The sequence below is a fragment of the Protopterus annectens genome, chromosome 11.part0, assembly GCF_019279795.1.
Source record: "Protopterus annectens isolate FY-2018-M chromosome 11.part0, PAN1.0, whole genome shotgun sequence".
Taxonomy (NCBI): domain Eukaryota; kingdom Metazoa; phylum Chordata; order Ceratodontiformes; family Protopteridae; genus Protopterus; species Protopterus annectens.
Window position 1 is genome coordinate 1128689295 of NC_056745.1, and position 21716 is coordinate 1128711010.

The following is a 21716-nucleotide window of genomic DNA, read 5'->3' on the forward strand; positions in this document are numbered from 1 at the left end:
GTGGAGTGACCTGAGTGCGTGGGTTATGTGGCGGATCCTGGCACCCAACAGGCAGCTGACAGTAACCTTCTCCTAGTTTAGCCTGGTGAGTGGGACATCAGTGTGCCTGACTATAGTGTAGGTAGGCACAGGTGTTGAAGGATGCCTTAGGACTGACAGGAGAAGGGCTGGTTAAGGAGAGGGGCAGTTGCATAGCAGCTAGCTGTGGCACACAGATATATTTCACACGCAGTAGGTCTTCCTTCAGTAGTGTCTCCATTTTATTATCCTGAATTTAATCCTAGAAAGGGTACAGACTGAAACTCCTAGTAGACTTTTGTAGTCCATGCAACTCCAAAGGCAGAAAGGGAAAAAAAACTGTCTGGTCTCTGAATGTTTTTGTTTAGGTTCTATTTTAGCTATCTCTGATGTGTGGGACTGAATGCTTTACAAAAGCTTCTCTCTACGGGAAGGAGAGACCCCCTGATGCTGGTTCCTCTACCACTGCAGCTCTCTTTTTTTTAATAATGTTTTTAACAGGAAAACTTTATATAAATTAGTCAGTAATAAAAGGGTTCTAAGCCCCTCGAGCAGAGCTGGTATGGTTGTGGCTTGGTAAAACAGTAACCACAACACTAAGCCTAGAAATTAAAGCCTCTTTTGATTTGAGCTATACACCCTGAAACACAGTATCCTAGTTCACATACTGCAGTAATTCAAATAAGAGCATTTAGCTAGTAAAGAACACTGAAATAGAGAAAAAAAGTACAGTAGTGTCCAACTTACTATAATTGTAGATGCTCAGGTAAATCGGTGTTTTAGTACTCATTCCTGGGTCTTCCTGCAATGCAGGAGCATGTGACCTGCCTGATTTCCAGAGCCTCTGCATCATCCCTAGCCAATGGCTGCCTAACATCTAGAAGTTAGAGGGTACAAGAGTGTGTTAGAGCCATCTTCAGTTTCTTCTAAGCAGTGAACAAGCAAGTCTGACGGCTGAGGACAGCACAACCTCCCAAATGTCTGAAACAGTGTGAAAAGAAGAAAAATCATAAGAGGCAGAGAGGGAATGATAAAGATAAAAGTACTATCTGCACACAACACATTTACCCCTTGCACTCAGCAAGGGGTAGAAAAGCGGTCAGCAGACTAAGGGATTGTTGGGTTGGAGTGTGTACTGCAACACTGATCTACTCAAACATCTACAATTACGGTTACATGGGACACAACTTTACTATTTTCTTCATAGTCAATGTTGCAGTACTAATTCCTGGAAGGAATCCCAAAGCTAACAGGTGGGTAGGTCATCTGTTTGACCCTAAAAAATAAGGTTTTGCAGGATGGCAGTAGCAAAACCTGCTCTAGCCCTGAAGACATTGCCTAGGTTAGTGTTTTGTAAAGGTGAACACGGAGTTCCAGGTGGCTGCCTCTTAGATGGCCTGGGTAGTGGCTCCGAAGATAGCAAAGGTAGATGTCCCATGTCTGGTGAGTAGGCTTTAATATGCCCATGTAGATCTTCTCCATGGTGAGATTAATGGTAGTTAATGTGGCTTGCTATCTATTTTGAAATTTGTGTAGAGATAGGCCTGCCCTGTTTAACCTCCATGAAAGCCACCAGTAATTGTTCAGATCTACTATAAGTTTTTGTCTTGTCTAGACAGTACCTGATCTGCCTGTGCACATTCAGGGAATGAAAGACTTGCTCTGCCCTGTTCTGTGGATATGGGAAAAGACTAGTAGATGGATAGTCTGGTTTAGTTTTCAAACCACCTTAATAATGGGTTTGTTCTAAGGGTTACACTATCCCCTCCTTGCTGATGTGACAGCTATAAGAAAAGTGGTCTTCCATGTGAGCATCATCCCTTTAGAATGGAAAGCACATCTGTGGGGTATACGAGGCATTCCTTGCTGTCAAATACCAATCCTCCAGGCTGTTAACTGAGTGCGGCTAGGTAAGGATGGAAAACAGATCTCTTGGCTGAAGAGATCTAGTTCCTGAAGTAGGGTGCAAAATCTCCCAACACAGAGAGTCAAGAAAAGGGACAACTAGTTTTGCCTCGGGCAGAAGGGGCCATTAGGATCATGCTGGTTCTGTCTGCACTTACTTTTGTCAGCACCCTGGGGATCAAAGGCAAGGGAAGGAATGCATACAGGAATCAGTTTGTCCACATGAAAAAAATGCATCTATTGTCCAAGTGTCTGTCCACTGACTTCTGGAGCAGAACTTCTGTAGTTGGTTGTTTTGGTGAGAGATGAACTGGTCTATTGAGTGGACCCCCATACTGTAGAGTTAGGTTGAAAGAAGAGCTCTCTCTTTAGCATCCATTCATTGGGATCTAGAGTACCCCTGCTTAGAGAATTTGGCAGGGTACTGCTCTGACCCGGTTTAAGTGAAGGGTTAGCCTCATTTCTTTAGCCAGTATCTAAATCTTCCTCAAAGGCTGTACAAGGGGTAGGAGAGTGTTCCCCCTTGCCAGTTTATATACCACATCATTTTGTTGATTGTCCAGATCTGCAGGGTCCCTAGGCTTAAGTTTTGCTGAAAAACCTTTACGGCCAGGTAGACTGCTAGTACCGCCTTCCGATTTATATGCAATTTTCTCTGTTGAGGTGCCCAGATACCCTGGACTTTCAGGAAAACTAAGAGGGCCCCCAAGCTATGTCTGAATGGTCTGTGGTAATGGTCTTGTTTGCCCTGGTAAAGAGAAATCTGCCATGGGTTCTGCCATATGGTTGTTCTTCCACCACAAGCTCCTTTCATCAGGCATGAAAAGACAAGCAAGTGGGGTTTCCAGGAGTTGAAAATGCTGTTCCCAAGCATTTTTATAGGAACCACTGAAATTCTCGTGTGTAACTTTGCAACTGAGATCATGAGAATACGATGCCATATACCCCAGAATCTTCAGGAATTCCTTTGCTGGGATGTGTTGTTTTGGAAGCAGCTTTCCTGACAAGCCTATCTTGTTCTGGGGAAAGAAGGCTTTCTGCTGGACCAAATCTATGAGGGCATCTAAAAAAAAAGGATTGCTGTTTGAGGAAGAGTTTGTGACTTCCTAAGTTTTAAGGTGAGACCTATCTTCTGAAAACAGTCTACTGTGATCTGCAAGGCATCTAGGTTCTCTGCTGTGGACATTCCCTAAATGAGGCAGTCATTTAAGTATGGATAAATATCAAATCAAAGAGTTCTGCAATGTGCTATTAGAGGAGCTAAGCATTTTGTAAAAACTCTGGTTGCAGTGGACAGCCAAATGGTAAAGCATAAAATTGGAAGAGAGAGCCTGTTGCTACAAATCATAGGTATTTTCTGCAACTGTCTGCTCTGGGGATATGGAGGCAAGAGTCTTAGACCTACAGTGCCCATGAAGGCATCTTGGAAGATAAAGGGTAGTAATTTCTGCAATGTAAGCATTTTGAACTTTGGGATGCTGAAAAACTTGTTTAGCTTTGAGAGGTATGAGATGGGCCTCCATATGCCCTCCGTTTCTTGAAGCTGAGTAAAAGCATTTTCCCTTTTGATCTGGACTGAATAGATCCTTGTGAATTACTTCCTCTGTGGATAGGTGGTAAGAGGTGTTCCTATTATTTTGGTGGTTTCTGGAATGCCAAGAAGGGTGGGACTTTACTGAACTTGACATAGTACCCCTTTTCCACGATGTTGAGAACCCATTTATCTCTGATGATGGCTCTCCACTGAGTTAGGAAAAAAAAGTCTTCCAGCCAGAGGTTTGGAGGAGAGGGTTTGTAGAGGTGTGAGAGGCTGGGGTTGAACATAGTCACAGCTGGTGTCTGAGTTGGGTGAGCACTTTGGAGCTCCCTGTTCTGTGTGATTGTTCTGGTTGCAATCTCCTGGATTGTCTGGGTCTCTTGCCATGGGGAGGCTTCCCCTTGTCTTGTGTAGGGGAAAAAAAGCCAAGATTTTGAAGGGTATTCCCTACTGTACTTTGGTGTCAAAGACAGATAAAATTCCTTCACAGTTTTTATTTACTTTACTTTTTTAAACAGCTTCTCAAAAACTTGTTCATCGGATGTATGAAAAGGAATAATTTTAACCTGATCTGACAGGGGCTAAGTCATAAGCCACTCATGTCTGCAGATGACAGAACTTGTGGCAGCTGAACTGCACGATGCATCTAAGGCATCACAGCCACACTTCAGGGAGTTGTCTGGAGACTTGTAAACTGCTCTAAAGGTCTCCTGAAAAAGCAAGCTCCTATATAAGGAAGCTTTGCTTATTTTAAAGTTTGGAACTTTAAATCCTGATGGTATGAATGTTTCTTGTAATTGGAAAGTTTTAATTTAATTTGTTTAATTATGTAATTTATTGCTTGATTTAATTAAGTTGTATATAAGGTGTGACTTACAAGAGTTCTATATTCCATTGAAGGCAGTATATGCCGAGGCGCTAGAACGTATTAAATTTGTTTTTCTATCCTGGACTGGATTGTTGTACTTGTTATACATTTCTATAGTTTGTGTGGTTTGAGGTCTCCTGAATATTCTTTGATAAGGAAGTCCACCTTGGCTAAAATATATCCTGGAGAGATTCAAGATACTTTACCATGTTGAAATGGCAATTCAAAGCTGTCATTGCAAGAGTGGCAGAGGTACAAGTCCCCCACCCAATCTATCTAATAGTCTATTTTCCCCATCATTAGCTAAGGGATGTCTCCTTTAGGTACACCATCTTGTGTTTTCCTAGTTGAAAGCCTCCTTTATTCTATGACAGGTATTCTCGATGGAAATGTCCTCAGGGTGAGGCAGAACTCCTCCTCACCTTCTGAGCTAGAGGAATCTGCATCTTCCTTAAAGGTCATTTCCCTGCTTCTTTTGGATGGGGAGGCTTCAGTAACGGAAGTGTTAGAGGCCTCTCAGTTCTGCATGAAAGCCATGAACTACTGTGTTATTTTTAGGTCATCTTGGGCCTCAGTCTGAGAAGTAGTGGTTGAAGGCAGAGGCAAAGAAGAAGTTGTTCAGTTTGGTTAGCCATTTAAAAGGGATGACCTGAGGTTGTAGTTTTCCAGTTACAACTTCAGTCAAGGTTTCCGTAATCAAGGTAAACAGGATGTCTCCCTCTAGACCCATGATGAGGACACTGGAAGCTGAGGCTTGCTGTGCAACCTCAGACATGTGTGTCATGGTAATACTTGTAGGTAAGCTGGAGATCATTGCAGCCTCCCAAGGGGTTGCTCTAGAGGTTTTGGGCCTAGAAGTCACTGGACTATGGGGCTGCAAAGGCACCTCACCGGAGTCTTCAGTTGACTTGGAGACTAGGGCTGGAAATTTCTCAGAAAGGTCAGAGTCCCCATCTTTTTATCTTTCCATTTCTTCGGGAATGTCACCAGCAGACAGTCTGCAAAGGCCCTGTGGGAGCAGTGCATTGCACCACCACCAGGGAAATCAAAGTGGAAGACTCCATAGGGACAGCTAATACCTTGGCCTACATTTTAAGGTTTTGCACAGTCAGGACAATTAGAGATATCGTGCTGAGGCCCCAAACAGAACAAACAATGAGTTAATCTTTTTGTGGGATTTGTTTAAACATTAAATAAATGGAGAAAAATTCCCCAGTGTGATTCTTACCCAGCTGGAACAGGAGGTTCTCTGGAAAAACAAGCCAACTGATGGACTGTGAATGTTTTGAACGCATGTGAAACACACTGGACAGTACTGCTACAAAGAACTGAAAATGGCTCCAGACATCTTTTTTATACCCGGACATCCAGAAGTCAGTTGGGCATCAGTCAGCTATGGATGAAGCAAAGAGTCTGGAAATCAAGCCGTTCATGGGCTTCTGCATGGCAGAGAGACCCAAGAATCAGTGGGTCTATATTATAACATCGAAGTCTTAAAACTTCGAATGTTATAATATCGAATCGAACCCTATGCACTGAACGCTGGAAATAGTGAAGCTGCAGAATATCGAATACTTTCCTAGGAAAAGTATTCAGTGGGCCGTTTCTGCAGCCTCACTATTTCCTCGATTGTGGAGCAAAGATTACGGACTGGGTTAAGGTAAGTGTGCAAACGAAGGTGTGTGCGCGACAGGGACCTTACGGTTAGGGAGCGGGTGAGGTGAGCGTGCGATAGGGACTTTAGGGTTAGGGGGCAGATAAGGTGAGTGTGCAATAGTTAGTGACCTTAGGGTTAGGGAGCGGGTAAAGGGTGAGTGTGCGGTAGTTACGGACCTTAGGGTTAGGGTTGGGTTAAGGTAAGTGGATAGCTAGTAAGTGTATGTATGGTTTAGTGTAGGGTTTTGTGAAGTGTATGCGTGTGGATTATTTATTCTGGTGTGCTTGTGTTGTGTGTGTATGTTTGTCAGAACAGCAAATTTTTTTTCCCTGTTATGGTGGTGTGATTGAAATGGTTCGATATTATAACATTCGAAGTTTTAAGACTTTGATGTTATAATATAGACCCGAATCAGTACTGCAGCACTGACTACAAAGATCATGATACAAAGAACCATTTATCCCAGCTAAATTTCTATCTGTAAATTTAAATATACTGGACCAAAAAAAAAGCACATCAAGGGAATGTGAGGAACTATACCAGATTTCTACAAAGACAAAAAATCTGAAAAACTTAAACAGCGTCTGAAAGTAGTGACATTAGTTAAAAATGCTGCAAAAATTGTAAATGTTAGCACCCTGACCAGTATTCACAGTAAGGTGGCTAATTTACTTCACTTTGAAAAGTAAGAACAGCCTAACATCAAAAAAAAAAAAAACTACTGCTGCGGAATACATCATCCATACCAAAATTCTCCTTACTTCACCAATCTATTTACAGCCTGACAACTGAACAAAATCAGACTCGCCATTTGTTGTGTAGTACTACTTTCAGGAAACTAAAAGCAACGTGCCCAAACTATCTACATGTCATTAGCCATTCCTAATACTTACACAATAAAAACTCAGCAGACAGTGGAAAGGGTGATGTAGTGCAAGTTGCAGTCATAAAAACCACCATACTGATGACTAGAGCCTGAACTCAGAAAGGCAATACTGGTGACATGCAAGCTGACCAACAAAATGGAAAATATGTGCAATGACTGCAACTGAACAATTCTCATTCTGCAGTTTCCAAAACTCGCAATGCACAGCAACTTTGACTATTTACATAACACTGCTTGCACAGTTATACAATCTTGGCATGCCAAACACTTGGTTGCTCTTCAAAAATATAACTAAACATGATGACAAAATCACATAACTACTTAACTAAACAATTGTCTTGCATATCGAAGAGAGTAATTACACAATTATGAGCTGTTGGGATCAAAACAGATTAGAAAATATTAAGTATGACATCAGACAAAATAATAAAGGATATTTTGGATTAAATATTAATTGAAGTACATACAAAATTGTGTGTTGTCAATGGAACATTCTCCAACACTTCCACATGTAGTTCCTCTCCTGTCAACCAGGTAATATCTGTATCCCACCCGATTGGTTTCTTTTCTCTGAAATGTACAAAAAAGGTACCACTTAAAGTGCAGGTTATCAAAATTCATTACTAATAAATGAAGCAAATAAATTTCCAATGAAAACCAGTTAACATGCTGCAAAGCACAATGTACACAACTATTCAACAATGGAAAGCTGTTAAATTATTTAAAAAATGCAGATTTGTTAAAATATTTAAAAACTGCACAGTTGTCGTGTCTGTCATTTATGTTTTGCTTAAAGAAAATGTATGTATACAAAAGTTTCAGACTCTTACATTATAAATTCATTAATTTGTCAGTGTACATTTTATCCTACTCAGTTTCAAGTGAGCCAGAACCCATCCTAGCAAGCAACAGGCACATGCTAGAGAACCAGTCCTGGAAGGAATTAAATTTTGTACAAAAAAATCTGACATTTACAAGACCAGACAGAAGGCAGTGATCTTAACTTTACAGTATAAAGACTAGATTATATTTTACACTCACATAACCACATGGCTTCTCAGATCAGCAAAACTTTGCCTTCAAAAACTCAATACATTCATAACCATCTTCTGGTATGCCCAGTGGTGCTTTTCTTCCTCTCTCTCCACCGAAAAGTAGTGGCTATAAATGCTTACACAGACCGTCCAAGTTAGAAATGCAAACAATCAAATCAAATACAGGATACCTGATAAATAGTCCTGTAAACATAACTACAACACTCAGTTGCAATGGTCTGTGTTTGGGATCTTAGTACAATGCAATGCAAGTAAATGGAGCTTTTCTCCCGGGACTCCACTGAAAATGGGTATTATCCAGCCGGACTTGCACAGTAAACAAAGGCAAATAAATACACACTGCACGAAGCAAAAAAGTCTACAATATTTTATTTTTTATTACCCTGTAAACAAGAATTCTGAAGTAAAGAGCTTAACTGTTCATTTACAACCAGCTAGTCATTTATTATAAAAAATAAAGGAGTTTACAACTTTATCACTAGAAGAAATTAACTTCTTAGGTATGCTATCATTCACTTTAGACATTTTTAAATAAAGTTCTCTTTTATTTGTGTCCTGTCTTCAATGAGAATCTATGCATGAGTTCCAACCACAGATAAGTATGAATAATTACATAATAAAGGACTTCCCTAACAAAAACTTAAGTATTGTCTACCCTTGTAACTGTAACTGATATATACATCCTAAATATAGCTATCAGTCACTAATCAGATACAAGTTTATCCAAAATGGTAAATTTCTAATAAAACAGTTTAGAAAAAATATAATTTGACATCATCCTGACCAGCTTCATAGGTAGGTCCTTTAGAAGAGAGATTTCTCATGGCAACAAGTTCTGTTTATGTATTGTAATATAGGTTTAGGCCCTTAGAGTACTGTTTTATTTATTTATTTTTTATTTCTTGTTAAACACAGCTTTAATGAACTCAATTTACCAAACATGTTTCGAAACTCATCTATAACCATAATATTACAATCCTAGACTTACTGAATTTATATTGTAAATTTTTTAATTCCCAAACTACTAATTTCTCCAACCAAACACATGACGTTCACTAATATTTTACTTTTGTGCCATTTTCAACCCCCCCCCATATTTCTTTCTTCCCTAAAACACTGGTCCACACTGAGTGTAGTGGTACCATAACATTCCATTTAAGCAAATTTAGGTTACTTATTAATGGAGTAGATCCACCAAGAGGTTCTCCATACCCGGTGAAGTGACTGGTCTTCCCCAGGATCAATAAGTAATAAGAAAAAAGAAAAGCCTTCTTGTTCAAAGTAATCCACTATTGTATTCCTGTAGGCATTTTGTGGGCAGCACACTGCTACTACTCCCTTATGGCAGCACACACCTATATCATGCAATCCAAACAGCTCTTTTGCTTCCTCTCCCACTCCCTCAATCCATCCTTGCCAGGAAACTTGCTCCCAATATCCTGATTCCTTGGCTAACTTCTACCATTTCTTCCTATTAATTTTTACCTACTCTCAAATGCCTTCATTTGGGAACCCTATTGGCAAAAATCTCCTTATTTCACCCTCTTGCTAGCTTACCTTTAAGTATACTATTTGTCACCTTACACACAACTTTCTAACTGGCTCTTTTTGTTTTCCAACAGTTACTTCCAATAAGACAACCTCTCACCATCTCTAGTTGTTTTTCAATGCCCCATAAAGCACATCTTTACATTTCAATTTATACCCCTCTACCTGCAGTAAATATGATAGCTTTAATTGCATAGTCTTAAAGTACACTTTGAAATCAGGCAACGACATGCCACTTGCTCCTTTGCCAATATCATTTTATCCCACTTTACTCTACACTGCCATTAGTTCCTTATTGATTGCTTGGCATAATGCATCACCCTGTTGATAGAAATACACCTGGCAAACATACAGATTTAAGGGGACCAAAAATACTTTCACTGCCTTTATTTTACTATCTAGATCCATAATCAAAAACTTCCACTCCCATACTTTTTAGTTTATCTTCTGCTTAGTTTCCATCCACATCTCATTTGCTGTGACCGAGTCTTTCCTAAGCTATTCTTCTAGGTACTTCATTTATTTCTATGTCCCAAAAGGTACAGGCATTGCTGTACTAATCCATGCAAGAACACACAGTTTACAGATTCAGCTTTTGTTTTACCTGCATTGTATAACCTTAAAACATATGGAACAGTCTCAAAACGTTGAACAGCAGCAAAACATCTTGTTTTGGATTTGACAAACACACTGCAGAGTCTGCAAACAATGCTGCTCTTTCCTGCCTCCCCTATCACTCATACATTTGGATGCTTGCACCTCTTACTTCTAATGGTTCTATATACATTGTGAACAGCAGCAGGGAAGACAGCACCTCTACTTTGTTCTTTTATACGAACTCCCCACACACACTTTTACCTTTGCTTCTGACTTTCTATACATCTTCCTTAATAGTGTAATTATTAGAAATAAAATTCAGCTATCACTTTACACTTGCATTTCCCAACTTATTCTAATATAAAAGTTGTCCTTGCATCTGAGATTACCAATAGTAAGTAATTATCTGTCCTGAGATCTATTAGTGTTATCAAATGTTTGCCTCCCCTCTAGAAATCCGCAATGATCTAGGTCTATCAATTTTGGCAACACCCTTGCTGACCTTTTTGTTAATACAGTCAGGTGTACTTTGCAGTCATAATTTAACATCGAAATTAGTTTACATAAGGCAGGATCTACAAGATTTGCTTCTTTTAGGTAAATCGACCACCACAACATTTTTACAGGTTGCTGGCAGCTCTCTCCTCCCCTTTCAAGAGTCTAATAGAATATGGAAGAAATTATTCAGTAAAGTACCCCCATGTCTATATTTGTATGAGCATATCATCCCAACCCTGATGACCTACCCGTAAGCCTGACTTGACCATTGTCAGTTTTATTTCTTCCTTCTCTATATTTTGCAAATAACTGGGTATCTAACTCTACAACCTCGGTAAGCTCAGTTTTACCATGAAATTCTCAAAATCCCATCTTAATCACACTGTTTGTCCGTTTTGTAAAGACATGCATAAAATAACAACAAAAATATAAAGACAAAACCAGTCAAATGGTTCAGTTAAAACGGCTTTAATGTCCTTAGCACTTCCACTTCTAAAACTCTTTTGGAGTGAAAAATTTTCATGAAAAAACACACCTTGAATACATCATAAATAATTACCCAATCATAGCAAAGTTTGAGAAGAAATATCTGAATTTAACCCATAAGGTGCCACAGCTTTGAAATACAAGACAGTTTCTTCTATCTTCCCTATCATTTTATTCAGATAATCTTTAGTTTATCAGCATCCATTACTTGTTTTAAAATATAAAACTTTAAATCAGCAATATGTCTATCATATTTGTTCCATAGACAAAATGCAACTAAATTATTCAAATACTTATTAATACAATCAATCATTAAGATGTTCCTGAAAACTTTTATTGCACATATGTAAATAGATAATTACATAAGTTTTTGGAAAGAGGTTATAGTATAGATTTTTCTTCTTCTAAACATTTAAAAATTATGGGGCATTTTACTTCTTTAAATAGGACGATAGTGGACATTATTATTTGAACTTGTTCCTTATTATATAGGTAAAATAATATGTGCAGTATGGAACATTGTAATGTGTTTCAGGATGTCAAACCTCTACTTGGATGGACTGCAGTTATACAGACACATATAATATCTATGAAGCTGGCCTAGCACCAAATTTGATGGGAAACTGTAACCACTGATACTAAACATGAGTACGAATCCACCACTGCCACCCAGAGTGACACCCAGAAGGCAGGATTCCATACATTGAAGACAAGATGGATGTAACAGATGAGGTTTAAATCCCACCACTGCCAAAGAATGAATTAATACCAAAAAAGTACACACAAGTCTGCTTAAACAACTAGTTTACAAAGTACTATTTTGCACAAAGAGCAAAAGGAAACATGTCCTGCTAACCTGAGTATGGTCTTCCAACCTCCACACTCAGACCAGACTGTACAGAAGCCATATAAAGAGCAGAGTCTTTGGACAATCCCTCGCGTAGGGCCCTGTCTCACTGATCTTGCTCTATACAACAATGCCTTCCACAACACCTTCATCTATGGTAACTGCCTTTTACACAGACAGACACAATAAATTTCCTGGGAAGGCTTGCAGAATCCGGACCAAACCAAGTTCCACGCACGAAGGACTGAGTGCACGGTTCAAACCAAAAAGATTGTAGAACCAAAAAATGAACCAGCACAAGGGGAAAAGTGCTAAAACATATTTTATTTGTGGCAAAGTTTATTCCATATAATCCTTGTGTTGCAAACCGGTTTCGGCTATCTTTTAGCCTTCTTCAGTGCAAAAAAGAGAAGATAGTGATTTAACAGCACATCCTGGTCAATCCTTATATAACAAATAATTTAAAGGTGTATATACACCAAAAACTCATCACATTTGTTGGGAATAAGTCATAGATCTCTGAGCTTGTCTTGGTCTTCAAAAATGATACCATCAAACTTAACTTAAATATAATTATAATACTACTATAATAATATTATTATAATATAATGTAAGCATGTATTACAAAAGATGCATGAAACAAGAAGCTGACAAAGATTACTCCATTTCATTTAGACCAGGTTTAAACAAAGCCCCTAACCTGGTAATCCATGAGGATTCCATATCATTTAATTTGTCATGCCAGCCTGCTTTAGAGTTTCTATGCAATCCAATTTTGTCAATAATCACAAATTTAAATTGCGCCGTTTGGTGAGTTATGGTATGTTTGTATAGGGCATTGGAAATGTTTCCATTTCTAATGGCACTGAGATGTTCACTTATCCTGTGTCTCAGTGGTCTGGATGTTTGACCCACATAGAAGGAGGAACATGTACAAGTGGCTAGATAGATCACCCAATCAGTACTGCAGTTGCCAAAAATTCTAATCTGGTATACCCTTAGGGGTATTACTACTAGAAAATTCTTTGGTCTTAGAAATGTGTCTGCATGCGCTGCAATGATTACAGGGAAAACATCCTACCAGAGGATCACCAAATAGTGTAGTTTGAATAGATGTAGATGGTTTGTATCTTTTGTGGTGTGTGAAATGAGATTGGATGGTTCTGCCCCTACGATGTGAAAAAGCACATTTGTCAGGTAATATTTCATTCAAGTGTTCATGGGCCTTCAAAATGTTCCAGTGATTGTTAATGATGTCTCTGAAAGAAGGTGTGTTGCTGCCAAATGTGGTAACAAATCTGATGGGCTGAGATACAATAGATTGGCTATCATCTTGTGAATGTTAGTATTGTAATAATGTAGATCTGGGTACATCTTTGATCTAGTTGATGGTTTGATTGATATGGTGTGTCTTATATCCTCTACTTATGAGTCTGCTGGACAAATCCCTTACACATTCAGAGTGGTTTTCTTCAGAGGAACAAATCCATTTCATCCGTAAAAACTGGGATTTAGGGATGTTGTTGATGATGATGTGGTGGGGATGATAGCTAGATGCATGTAAAAGTGTATTGTATTGGGGACATTTTCTGTGCACCTTAGTTGCCAAAGTGTAATCAGCTTGGCGAGAAACTGTCACATCCAAGAATACAATTTCATCATGTTGTTGATTTAAAGTAAACTGAATGTCCCATGGATTATTATTCAGATATTTTACAAAATCCTGTATCCGTATATTATCACCCCGCCACACCATCCAACAATCATCCAGGTACCGTCTTCAAATGTCTAAAGGTTCTAAAGTTTCGTTTTTTTGGTTCTACAAAGGCTTGCTGAATCCCCACTGCTATCTTTCTGACATGCGCAAGTACTTACTAACACTGGTGGTCATCCTCTCATCAAAACTCAGTAGTAGTACCCATCAGATAGTTAGCACTGACAACCACCTCCCACAACCATGCCTAGCTTGTCCTTCTCACCAAATAAGCCTTACAATGAGGGTGCTTAAGACACCCTTGTCCAAACCTCAAAGGCTTCCAAGATGTAGGCTGGGTATGCAATATACTCAGCATCATACTTGCAAACAACTTCCATGTACACAACAAACAGCAGAGAAGCAAAAGGTGTTGCTGGTCACTACTCAGTTGGCAAGTCTATGTTCTCATTGCTGCAAGGCTGAGCAACACATCCAGTAACATCTTAATCACAGGTCATTCCATAGTGAGATGCAAATATGCAAATTTGGGTGGACAGGTTGAAGGTAACTTTTCTAGCACAAAGTTCAAGTCCCATGCTGGTAATGGTGGTTTCCTAGGAGGTTTTACATTCTTGATCCCTCTGAGGAACTGCCTGAGTAGAGGATGTGAAAAGACAGGTGGATCAAAGCTGTATTCTGCTGAAATAGCTGATGCATGTATCTTGATGGAGGAATAGGACAGGCCTGTATGTAGAAGCTCTGCCAAGTACTCCAGAATGTTAGAAATTCTATGTTGACACTCTTTTCCTCTTTCAGTACTCCAAATGACAAACCTTTTCCATTTTCCTGCATAGTTCCTTCTTGTTGAAGGTCTGCGGCTTCAAGGATAATGTCTTTAACCCTTTGGGAAAGGTCTGGGTTAGTTCTGCTATGTGATGTTCCAGGCAGTCAGGGGTTTTTAGGTTTGGATGATGATGTTGTAGTTGTTCTGAGTTAACATCAAAGGCATCGGGGGTATTGACCACATTTTCCCCGAGACATGCTCCTCAGCAATGGGTACCAGTGTTGTCTTGGCCATTTTGGAGCTATCAGAATTATCCTTGGCGTTCCTTTTGATTTTCAGTAGTACCTTGTGCATCAAGGAAGAGGTGGGAATGCATATGCTGTCAGGCCTTTCCAGCTGAAGGATAGAGAGTCCACCTTCCATGCAAGTGGGTGGAATGTCCTTGTGCAAAATTTTTTGAGCTGGTGTTTGGGGGAAGGAATAGATCTATTTGTGGCATTCCCCATTTCTTTGTGATGGCCTTGAAGATGTCGGTGTAGCATCCATTCGTGAGCATCCGAGGTGGTTCTGCTTAAATGTCTGCTGGGGTGTTTTTTTTCCCGGTACAAATATTGCCTGTAACTGGATGTTGTAGCTGAGAGCCAGATTCCAAAGGTCCAAAGTCATTCTGCATAGGGGGTTAAAGAGTGCCTCCCTGTTTGTTGATGTACCACATGACTGTGGTGTTGTCTGTCCTTATCATCAAATGGCCTTCTTTGAGGAATGGTCTGAATTTTGGATTGCCAGTTTTACTGCCAGCATTTCTTTTGGTTTATGTGCAGGTGCAGCTGGTCCTGAGTCCACAATCCTTTATGCATTTGTCCAGCATTTTGCCCCCCTCCTAGGTCTGAGGCATCGTTGTGATTTTTGGTTGCAAAGGGGGAAGGGTAGCCTGGGTTTGACTGGCATGAGCCCACCATAGGAACTCCTGTTTAGGCATGGGATTAGTGGATTTCTGTTTCTAGCTGTGTTGTTGAGACCATAAATTCTTTAGGTACCACTGTAGCTTTCTCATATGCAGTCTGGCATGTGGGACCAAGATTATGCATGATGCCATGAAGCCCAAGGCCTGCAGAACTTTTCTTGCTGTTAGTTTGTTCTGCTTTGTTAATGCCAAGAAGTAAAAAGGGAGTTCTTTTTGTTTTTCTGCAGTTAGGAATGCCATCTGTTTTACTGTGTCCAATTCCCCAAGAAAGTTCTTGTTTGGGATGGTATCAGCCCTTTACTATTGTAAATTGACTGTGTATCCCAGGGCTTGTAGCAAGTAAATTACCCTTTGTAAATCTGTTGTCAGCTTGCTTTTGTTGTCCGCTTGTAACAGGCAGTCGTCCAGGTATGGATAAATTTGGATTCCCCGTAGCCTGCAGTGACCGATTACTGATGGCAGCCATTTTGTGAATACTCTGGGCGGAGTAGATAAGCCAAAGGGCAATGCTGAGAATTGATAATGCTCTGATCCTGCAAGAAATCTGAGGTATCTTCTGCAATTTGGTCGATGGGGCGTGCAGGTATGCCTCCTTGAATTATAATACTACTATAATAATATTATTATAATATAATGTAAGCATGTATTACAAAAGATGCATGAAACAAGAAGCTGACAAACATTACTCCATTTCATTTAGACCAGGTTTAAACAAAGTCCCTAACCTGGTAATCCATGAGGATTCCATATCATTTAATTTGTCATGCCAGCCTGCTTTAGAGTTTCTATGCAATCCAATTTTGTCAATAATCACAAATTTAAATTGTGCCGTTTGGTGAGTTATGGTATGTTTGTATAGGGCATTGGAAATTTTTCCATTTCTAATGGCACTGAGATGTTCACTTATCCTGTGTCTCAGTGGTCTGGATGTTTGACCCACATAGGAGGAACATGTACAACATGTACAAGTGGCCAGATAGATCACCCAATCAGTACTGCAGTTGCCAAAAATTCTAATCTGGTATACCTTAGGGGTATTACTACTAGAAAATTCTTTGGTCTTAGAAATGTGTCTGCATGCGCTGCAGTGATTACAGGGAAAATATCCTACCAGAGGATTACCAAATAGAGTAGCTTGAATAGATGTAGATGGTTTGTATCTTTTGTGGTGTGTGAAATGAGATTGGATGGTTCTGCCCCTACGATATGAAAAAGCACATTTGTCAGGTAATATTTCATTCAAGTGTTCATGGACCTTCAAAATGTCCCAGTGATTGTTAATGATGTCTCTGAAAGAAGGTGTGTTGCTGCCAAATGTGGTAACAAATCTGATGAGCTGAGATACAATAGATTGGCTATCATCTTGTGAATGTTAGTATTGTAATAATGTAGATCTGGGTACATCTTTGATCTAGTTGATGGTTTGATTGATATGGTGTGTCTTATATCCTCTACTTATGAGTCTGCTGGACAAATCCCTTACACATTCAGAGTGGTTTTCTTCGGAGGAACAAATCCATTTCATCCGTAAAAACTGGGATTTAGGGATGTTGTTGATGTGGTGGGGATGACAGCTAGATGCATGTAAAAGTGTATTGTATTGGGGAAATTTTCTGTGTATCTTAGTTGCCAAAGTGTGATCAGCTTGGCAAGAAACTGTCACATCCAAGAATACAATTTCATCATGTTGTTGATTTAAAGTAAACTGAATGTCCCATGGATTATTATCCAGATATTTTACAAAATCCTGTATCCGTATATTATCACCCTGCCACACCATCCAACAATCATCCAAGTACCGTCTCCAAATGTCTAAAGGTTCTAAAGGTTCATTTTTTGGTTCTACAAAGGCTTGCAGAATCCCCACTGCTATCTTTCTGACATGCACAAGTACTTACTAAAACTGGTGGTCATCCTCTCATCAAAACTCAGTAGTAGTAGTACCCATCAGATAGTTAGCACTGACAACCACCTCCCACAACCATGCCTAGCTTGTCCTTCTCACCAAATAAGCCTTACAATGAGGTGCTTAAGACACCCTTGTCCAAACCTCAAAGGCTTCCAAGATGTAGGCTGGGTATGCAATATACTCAGCATCATACTTGCAAACAACTTCCATGTACACAACAAACAGCAGAGAAGCAAAAGGTGTTGCTGGTCACTACTCAGTTGGCAAGTCTATGTTCTCATTGCTGCAAGGCTGAGCAACACATCCAGTAACATCTTAATCACAGGTCATTCCATAGTGAGATGCAAATATGCATCACACATCAGGGCTGACTAAGGACAGGTTGAAGGTAATCTCTCTCTCTCAGGTGCTATGATCCACCAGGGCATTACAGCCCTCAAGTCCTTTACCCAAGGTATACATATTACTTGGTTGTCATGCATGTGGGAGTGAATCTTAAGACTCACCTCTTTGAATCATAAGATGAGAAATGTGATGGAGCTCTCAATGTCTTGAGGTTGATAAGAAAAGTTTTGAGCAGTATCCTACCATCAACCAAGAATGATGCCACAACACAAACAAATGATAATAGACTAATTATTAGCTTAGTTACTGATGGCATTCTAATGGTCCAATACATACATACACACAATAATATATATTTATATTTATATATATATATATATATATATATATATATATATATATATACACACACACACAAGCTTGGGATGTGTTAGAACTTTAACAATAGATGTCCTACTAATCACTGTGGCAGTATTCTTAACATACAGGTTTTTGCCCACTGATGTTCGGTCAGGGTACGAAAGCTTTACCTTCCTGAAATGCATGTCTGACATGCAAACCCAGCTCATATGATACGTGGATGTACACACAAATACCTCAGACTACCTCCAAGCTAACGGCCTGAAGATTAGAGAGACAGGAAAGTGGTCAGGTAGGAGGGGTGTAGCCCAAAGAGTTAAGTAAATCGCCAAAAAATCAGAGAAATATAGGAGCAGAGGAAGAGAAAAGGAGGGCAAGGAAGGGAAGGAATACTGCAGCAGTGCTCAGTAGGACATCTACTGTTATGGTAAGTTCTTATAAACTGCACTATGTCCTGATGAAATTACTGTTGCAGTACTCTTAACATATAGGTGATTCCCAGTATTGAAGGAGGTAGAAAAGGAGGTTGGTTAAAGGAAGATGAGCTGTCCAGGACACCAGCAAGGACAGACTTAGCAAAGGCAGCTCTGGATCTTGAAAAAGCATCAATCCTGTAATGCTTGGTGAAGGTATGCACAGAGGCCAGGTGGCCACTTCCAAGAGGGACCTGGCATCTAGACCCTTGCAGAATGACCCAGAGGAGGCCACTGCCTGAGTAGAATATGCTTTTGGGCAGGAAGGCAATGCTTTTCCTTACTGTGTGAAACAGAAAGAAATAGCCTTGGATATCCAGAATGCAGTGGTTTGTTTAGAGACAGATTGGTCCAGTTTGGAGTCCACAAATGAAACAAAAAGTTGGTCATTTTTTTAGCTGCCCGTGAACATCTAGTGCATGGAGAATTCTTCCCTCTTGTTTAAGGGATTAGAGAAAAAGGTAAGCAGTTGGATAGCCTGGTTGAGGGACATCTCATTCACCACTTCATGCATGAATGATGGATTGGCCTTTTGAGTCACTTTGTCCCTGTGGAAAACAAGAAAGGGTGGAACAGCCATAACAGCCTGAAGTTTGGACACTCTGCAAACAGAGGCAACAGCCAGCCGAAGGATAGTCTAACAGGTGCAGAATTTTAAAGTGGCAGAAGCTGCTGGCTGAAAAGAAGGCAAAGTATTTTTTCAAGCACAAAGTTGTGATCCATGGTTGAAAAACAGGTTTCTTACGTTGCTTAAGATGATAGACTCCTGTCAAGAAACATTTGTCCTCCGTCCAGGACAAGAGAGGAGGATCAAAAGGTAAGCAGGTGTTAATGGCAGACAGATGGGCTTTAAAAGGAAGACTAGGCCAGAGCAGAATGTAATAATTCACAATAAAAAAGGGGGTATCTGATAATAATGGATCCTTGTTGTGCCTGAAGCATCAAACTGACAATCTTTTACACTTAGCTGTAAGTGATTTTCTTATGGTAGGTTTCCTGGCTTCCTGTAGAACCTGAACCATCTCCTTACAGAAGCCGCTTCCTTTGAGGGATCAGAACCCTACTGTCCACAGAATGAAACAGAGGGGCTAGATTTGGAAGGAGAAACAGACTTTGCTGCTGAGTGAGCACATCTGGTTGCAACAGTATTTTCCAATAGTTTTCCTTGGGCAGGTGGAATAGGAGAGGAAATCAATGCTGTCTTGGTGAGAAGGGGACCAGCAGTAAGTTTTGAAACTTCTTTGTGAACTATTAGAAGGATTGGATTTTTGGAAGCAATCACAGAGGAAGAAAGCATACAGGAACCTCCCCTATCACTGGAAAAAGAAAAGGCATCTGGCCTCCAACCTAAGGAGGAAGGACTCATGGTCCAGAACAGGGGAAGCTAGTGTATTTTGGGTGAAGCAAAAAGGTTTACTTGTGGTGTTCCCCACTGATGCCTTACAGTTTTGAAGACTTGTTTGTTAAGGGTTCATTCAAGGACCTGCTTAAGGAGTCTGCCAGTACATTCACCTATGAGGGGAAGTATATAGCTATTACAGTCATGCACATTTTGTGTGGCTAGGTGCCATGCCTCCTGTGCTAGCATGCATCGTGTTTAAGATCTTGTGTCCACCCCCCCACCCCCATTTGTTCATATACCACCTAACTGTGGTGTTGTCTGTGTACACCAGTAGCGATGCTGGTATCCACCGATGACAGACCATCTGCAGGACTTGAAGAAGGGCTCTAATTTCAGGTTGATGTGTTCTTTCAGGATAGTAGAAGACCATTTCCCCGTACTCGATGGGGTCCTGTCCAAGCCCCCCCCCCCCAATGTTCTGTCCAAGGCATCTGTATGAAGAAGAACTTAGTTGGGTGGGGCTGGGGTGAAAGGAAGATCCAGGTTGAGCATGACCTGTTTTTACCACCACAGTAGCTCCTTTTTGAGACAAGGTAATACAGGGATCAGGGTATCCAGGGGATAGGAATGTTGAGACAACACTGATTTCAGGTACAGAGGAAGCACTGGAATGGCCGCTGCCATGAAACCCAAAGCCTTGAGCATCTCCCTTCTGTGCAATTAAGACACTGAATAGAGGGTCTTGAAAAAAGTGGCCAGACTGAGAACGTTTTCCTGAGGAAAGAAGGCAAAGCATTCCATATGAGTCTAGCCTGCAACACAGAAAGACCAGGTCCTGAGTGGGTGTGAGACGGGATATTTTTGAAGTTGATTGAGAACTGTAGGATGGATAGGAGATGTACCGGGAAATGTACATGCTCAATGAGGAACTCTAAGGAGAGAGCTTAAAAAGTAGGTCATCCAGGTAAGGGAAAATCTGAATTCCCGATGTGAGATGGAAGGCTACCACTGGAGCTAGGAACTTTGTAAAAACTCAGTGCTGTAGAAAGAGTAAGGGGCAAAGTACTAAACTGAAAATGTAGAGAGCCTGAGAAAAATCTGAGGAATTTCCTGCAAGAGGGTCAAATGGGGATGTGGAGGTAGGCATCCTTCAGGTCTAGTGATACAAGAAAGATGTGCGGACGAATTAAAGGCAGAAGGGTATGCAGATACAGCATTTTGAAAGTAGATACCTTTAGAAACATGTTTAGAAGACAGAAATCCAGAATGGGTCTCCCATGTCCTTCCTTCATTGGCACCAGAAAGATTCTGGAACAGAAACCTTTTCCTATGAAGGAGGACGTCACTCTTTCTATGGTGCCTTAATCTAATATGCCCTGAATGACAGGGTCAAGAAAAACGAGCTGGTGTTGTGAAAGAGGAGGAAAGCCTTTTAGATAGGAGATGCTTTTCCATGACATGGCAGAGCCTTTTTTGATGACAGTAAAACTCATTTGTCTATAGTTAACCATTTTACAGAAAAGAAGTGATGGAGAAAGTCTTTTTAAAAGACGGGTGTAGGGTTTGAGGAGGGAAGAGGTGCCTGAATCTTTTTCTTGGAGTTCTTCTTTTATTTGTGGGTGGACCAAGGGTTCCTCTTAACAAAGGAAGTGGACTTAGCTAGATAGTCCCTGTAGTATCTAGGGACGGTAGAAAGTAAAATCTGTCTACAGTCCTCAATAGTTTTACCCTCCTCTTGTACAGCTTTGAAGAGTTTACAGCTTCTGGCCCAAACAGGAGGTCTTTGTCTAGGGGAGAATCTAGGATTTTAGATTTGAAGTCCTCAGGGATGGGTTGGCTGTGCAATGATGCATAACTGATGACTAAACCAGGGGCTGCAGCCCTGGAAGAGGCATCCACTACATCATAAATGCATTTGATGCTGTGCCTAGTAATTTAAGT

At 40.3% G+C, this 21716-nt stretch overlaps 1 protein-coding gene across 1 annotated transcript in view; it reads right to left on the bottom strand.

Moving 5' to 3' along the window:
* The window catches only part of BRAF (B-Raf proto-oncogene, serine/threonine kinase), a 1627514-nt gene that overhangs the window by 1232177 nt on the left and 373621 nt on the right, over positions 1-21716 (bottom strand). The window contains exon 5 of the mRNA XM_044088485.1: positions 7339-7441. Within this exon, the coding sequence (XP_043944420.1) occupies positions 7339-7441 (103 nt within the window). The remainder of the gene's footprint in view (positions 1-7338; positions 7442-21716) is intronic.